The 5953-nt window shown below is 39.1% G+C and overlaps 1 protein-coding gene across 1 annotated transcript; it reads left to right on the plus strand.

Annotated features, from left to right (window-relative positions):
* The first annotated feature begins 3936 nt into the window (after positions 1 to 3936).
* On the plus strand, positions 3937 to 4824 carry OR7E222 (olfactory receptor family 7 subfamily E member 222). Its single transcript, NM_001391889.1, has one exon. It carries the CDS (start codon positions 3937 to 3939, stop codon positions 4822 to 4824), a length of 888 nt encoding a protein of 295 aa, NP_001378818.1.
* Positions 4825 to 5953: the final 1129 nt, after the last annotated feature.

Genomic DNA, 5953 nt, shown 5'->3' on the forward strand with positions numbered 1-5953 from the left:
ATTTGTGGGCATATAATTTTTCATAGTATTCCCTTATAATCCTTTGTATTTCTTCAGTATCTGTTGTGATTTCTCCTCTTTCATTTCTAATTTTATTTATGTGATCCTCCTCTCTTTTTTCTTGGTAAGTCTGGCTAAGGGTTTGTCAGGTTTTTTTTATCTTCTCAAAGAACCAGGCGTTAGTTTCATTGATCCTTTTTACTGTTTTTTCATCTCTATTTCATTTATCTCTGCTCTGATTTTTATCATTTCCCTCCTTCTGGTGACTTGGGCTTTGTCTGTTCTTCTTTTTCTAGCTCTGTTAGGTGTATTTTCAGATTACTTATCTGAGATTTTTATTGCTTGTTGAGGTCGGCCTGTATTGCTATGGATTTCCTTTTATGACAACTTTTATTGCATCTCATAATAGTTGGCATGTTGTATTTTCATTTTAATTTATCTCCAGGCATTTTTTAATTTCCTCTTTGATTTCTTCAATGATCCAATGGTTGTTCAATAGCATGTTGTTTAGTCTCCACATATTTCTGACTTTCCCAGTTTTGTTCTTATAATTGATTTCTAGCTTCATAGAATTGTGGTCAGAAAAGATGGTTGTGATGACCTCAATCTTCTTGAATTTATTTGGGCTTGCCTTATTACCCAACATATGGTCTATCTTTAAGAATGTTCCATGGGCACTTGAGAAGAATGTATATTCAGCTGTTTTGGGATGGAATGCTCTATATATGTCTGTTGAGACCATCTGGTCAAGTGTTTCATTTAAATCTACTATTTCCTTGTTGACTTTTTGTCTGGTTGATCTGTCCATTGGAAGTAAGTGGGGTGTTAAGGTCCCCTACTATTATTGCGTTGCTGTTAATTTCTCACTTTATGTCTGTTAATAATTGCTTTATGTACTTTGGTGCCCTGTGTTGGGTGCATATATATTAATAAGTGTTATGTCCTCTTGGAGGAATGTCACTTTTATCATTATATACTGCCCCTCTTTGTCTCTCACTGTCTTTTTTAACTTGAAGTTTGCTTTGTCTGATAAAAGCATGGCAACACTTGCTTTCTTTCATTGGCCATTAGCTTGGAGTATTGTCTTCCATCCCTTCACTCTCAGCCTATGTTTGTCTTTCTAGCTGAGGTGCATTTCCTGGAGGCAGCATATTGTTGGGTCTTGTTTTTTAATCCATCCAGCTACTCTAGTCCATTTACAATTAGAGAGATTGTTGTTACATGAGGGCTTAATGCTGCCTTTTTAGCTCTTGTTTTCTGATTGTTTTATGTTTACACTGTTTCTCTTCCTTTGTATTTCTGACTGCCATTTCATTTTGTTAGTTTTCAGAGTGGGATTTCTCAGTTCTCTCTCTTTTTGTGAATTGTGGCTCTGCTCTGATTTTTTGTCTAGTGGTTACCATGAGGATTGTATGAAAGATATGGGATATGAGATAGTCCATTTTCTTATAGCCTCTTATCTCCATTAACCTAAGAAGGTTCCTTCCCTTTCCTCTCCCCTTCTGAGTAATTGCTGTTACGCACAGTTCTGTTTTTAATTTTGTGAGTTTGTGGCTAAGTTGAAGTGTTTATCATTGCTTTTGGTGCTTTCTTTCCCTTTCTGTTTTAAGTTTTAATTGAACCTTTGCCTCTCTGTTCTAGTAGAGAGCTACATGTTTCTGATCATGTCTGTCTATTTATCTCCTTGCTCAGAGCTTTGTAGACCTTTGCATTTTTGTTGCTGGTGTGAGGGCATCTTTAATTATCTCTTGTAGGTGAGGTCTAGCAGCAATATACTCCCTCACCTTTTGTTTATCTGGGAAAGTGTTTATTGCTCCATCGTGTTTGAAGGAAAGTTTCACTGGATAGAGGATTCTTGGCTGAAAGTTTTTGTCTCTCAGTATTTTGAATATCATTCCATTCTCTCCTAGCCTGTAGGGTTTCTGCTGAGAAAACCACTGAAAGCCTGACAGGGTTTCCTTTGTAGGTTATTTTCTTCTGCTTTCTTGCTTCTAATAGTCTTTCTTTATCCAAAACTTTTGCCATTTTGACTATTACATGCCTTTCAGAGGGTCTTTGAGCATTGATAAAGTTGGGCCTTCGAGTAGCTTTGTTTATCTGTAACTCTGAAACTATCCTCATGTTCGGGAAGTTCTCAGCAATTATTTCTTTGAACAAGCTCTCTATTCCTTTCTCCCTCTCTTCTCCCTCTTGAATACCTATAATCTTTATGTTGTTTTTCCTAATTGAGTTGGATATTTCTTGAAGAATTCCTTCATTTTCTTTTAAATCTTAGTTCTGTCTCCTCCTCCACCTGTAGAATTTCTATATTTTTATCCTCACGAAGACTAATTCTTTCCTCCATAAGCTCAATTCTATTTCTAATGATTCTAGATTATTATTTATTTCATTGTGTTTTTCATATCAAGAATTTCTGCTTGGGTTTTTTAAAAAAATAATTTCAACCTCTTTGGTGAAGAGATTCATTTTATTGCTGAGCTCCTTGAATGTCTTTCTGTGTTTTCTTATGTCATTGAGTTTCCTTATGAGAGCTATTTTGAATTCTCTATTATTTAGGTTGTATATTTCTGTGTCTACAGTGTTTCTTTCTGGAGAATTGTTATTTTCCTCCTGGTTTAAATTGTTGCTGTAGTTTCTCATGGTGTTTAATGAACGAATCTTTTGTCAGGGCATTTGTGGTATTCTTAGGACACAGATTCCCCCTGTTATGCTAGAGGAGAGCAAGAGCAGTGTTTCTGGCCCCACCCATCTGCTGGAAGCTGTGGGGGTATTATGGGTGCTTGCTCCAGCCTGGGGTGCATACAGGCACTTGTTGGACTCTCCTTGTTTGGCCTGGCTTCCTTGCTAAGTTAGGGCCCCTCTTTGGCTCCTCAGGGGCAATCTGAGCTCCCCTCCCCACAAGAAAGTGATCAACAGTGGGCTCAAAGCTGCCACACCTATTCCTGAAGCCACCGGGATCTGTTCCTTTTTTGGGAGTGCAGCTGCACTGTGAGTGTTAGCACACACTGGGGAAGTGTTTGCCCCAGCATGGAAATCCACTGAGGTCCCTGTTTGCAATCCACAATCTGTGGGCCACTGTGCTTGGTAGGCAGGGCTTCCATGCTGGGGCCTGAGCTATGGCTGCTCGTTTATGGGACAGGGGCATGGTGGGCTCCCTTTCTTCACTGGGAGAGTGACCACAAGTACAGGCTAAAGGTTACCACCTCCTCTTCTTATGGTTGCCCCTCTGCATGTTCCAACTTTTTGGCCTCTTGCACTAGGTTGGAAAGTGTTTGTGTGTGTGCACAGGGCTACTTGGGGAGTGCAGGGTGTGCTCACCTATCTCTGCCACTTCCTGGAGGGCCAGTCCATCCACTCTCAGATGTATAGCTGCATTGTCTCTTAGGCATCCTGTTGTGCTGTGTGGGCTTCCTTAATTGGTCAGTGAATGTCTACTTAGTTGTAGTTCAAAAGGGGGAGAGACAAAGGGAACAGCTCACTCCTCCAAGTTGTTGATGTCCTTAACTACTTCTTAATTGTTTTAAATTTAAATGATTTCTTTTTCTGAAAGGGGGAAGGGCATTTCTTATTCTATGTTTTTTCTTAAAGAAGTAGGCTGTATTTTATTGTGATCATGGATTTGTTATCTCAAATTTTCCTGCTACTCTGAACTCTTCAGTCATGTTTCTGTAAAGTAAGTATGTGTAGATAGAGGTGAATAACACAGAAATCAATGAAGAAACAGTTCTAAGAAGATAATATTAGTCATACAGAGAAATACTGGTGAAGGTACTGGGGTTCATAACATCACAAGAGAATTGTTTGAATCCAAAATACGGACACACTGCTTGGTGTCCATTTACTTGCTCCCTTTTTTCCAACCCTGCTTTCTTTTTCAACAGGTGTCCAAGCTACAGAGAACCACAAAATCTAACAGGTGTCTCAGAATTCTTCTTCATGAGACTCTCAGATGATCCAGAATTGCAGCCTTTGCTCTTTGGTCTCTTCTTCCTTGTGTACCTGGTCACCATCTTGGGGAACCTGCTCATCATCCTGGTGGTCAGGTCTGATTCCCACCTCCAAACACCCATGTACTTCTTCCTCTCCAACCTGTCCTTGGTTGACATTGGTTTCATCTCCACCACAATCCCCAAGATGATTGTGGACATCCAAACTCAAAACAGAGTCATCTCTTATGTGGATTGCCTGACACAAATGTCTTTTTTTGTCCATTTTGCATGTATGGATGATATGCTTCTGACTGTGATGGCCTATGATCGGTTTGTGGCCATCTGTCACCCTTTGCACTACTCTGTCATCATGAGCCCATGCCTCTGTGGCTTCTTAGTTTTGGCATCTTTTTTAATTGGCCTTTTGGACTCCCAGCTGCACAATTTGATTGTGTTACAACTTACCTGCTTCAAGCATGTGGAAATTTCCAATTTCTTCTGTGGCCCTTCTCAACTCCTCAGCCTTGCCTGTTCTGACACTATCTCCAATAACATAGTCATGTATTTCGTTGGTGCCATTTTTGGTTTTATCCCTTTCTCAGGGATCTTTTTCTCTTACTATAAAATTATTTCCTCCATTCTGAGAGTTCCATCAACAAGTGGGAAATATAAAGCCTTCTCCACCTGTGGCTCTCACCTGTTAGTTGTTTGCTTATTTTATGGAACAGGTCTTGGAGTTTACTTTGGATCTACATTGTCACTTTCTCCATGGAAGCATGTGGTGGCCTCGATCATGTACACCATACTCACCCCCATGCTGAACCCCTTCATTTACAGCCTGAGGAACAGGGACATCAAAAGTGCCCTGTGGAGACTTTACAGTAGACTAATCTAATCTCAGAGGTATGTGTGCCCTTTCTGGAATCTGAGTTGGAAAAATCAGCCAAACCTAACATCTAAATCAGTGAATAGTGCTTCCTTGGTCATGTACTTTTTCAGTCTCATGGTTTTCATTCCTATTCATGTTTCATATACAAAAGTTGCTTCTTTTGTTTGGTCTTTAATTGAATGGTGGAATATTCTGGGATCCTTTGTACATCATAACGAATGCATGGGAGGTTTTCCTCAATAACCCAGGTATCTAGGTGAAATGCATAACCCTCTTGTCATATGCTTAAACTCCACATCCTTTTCTATGGTTCCTGCGTATTTCCCATATGAATTTTGCATCTGTCAAATCTATTTATTCAGGTAATGTCTGAGGATGCAGCTCATTGGATCTCAACCATGGATTTTATTGGAATCTCTTGGGGAGTCTTATAAATACTGATGACCAGCTCCCATCACCAAAGATTCTGATTTAGTCTAACTGGTGTACGTATAGGTATGAGCATTTTTAAAAGAATCTGAGATGGTTCAGCTGTGAGTTCCTGAAGAGATCAAGCTCAAAGCGGCAAGTTCTGAAAGAGCTAATTGTAGCTTCAGACAATGTCATTTTCTTCAATTTTTTTTCTTCAAATACCTTGTCCTTCAACTCTGTAAGATTTTCATTTGTGCTAGTTATTAAGCTATTGTCTCTTTGCTCCACATTCATGCTTCTGTACTTTTCTTTGTGATGCTAGGGTGGGTCTCTGAAATCACAGCTCTATTTTCCATGTGGCTTTATTGTTATGTATATTTAATAATTGGCAGTAAATTTCACTACACTCTAAAGTTAAGTTCAATATTCCCTTTACACTCCTAAGTTGTTGGTATTTATTAGCTTCTGTTTGGCACCACATTGTTCTATTTTTCCTGTTGCCTGCAGCAGCTATTTAATAAACTCCCTGTATTCAATTCTCTTTGTTGAAATAGTTAGCTTGGTTTCTTTTTTCTTGGCTGAACTCTGAATGATAAATCATAACATAAGGAGAAAGGTATATCATGAATTGAGTGCAATTGGAATATTGAAATATGAGCTCATAAAATAATAGTGGCTTTAAATATAAACTTTGTAAAGAGTGTACAACTGAGACTTAAGTGCT

This window comes from Equus caballus, chromosome 7 (assembly GCF_041296265.1).
Source record: "Equus caballus isolate H_3958 breed thoroughbred chromosome 7, TB-T2T, whole genome shotgun sequence".
NCBI lineage: Eukaryota > Metazoa > Chordata > Mammalia > Perissodactyla > Equidae > Equus > Equus caballus.

Excerpts from the sequence above, each read along its gene's own strand:
- OR7E222 (NM_001391889.1), top strand. The coding sequence starts at position 3,937 with ATGAGACTCTCAGATGATCCAGAATTGCAGCCTTTGCTCTTTGGTCTC.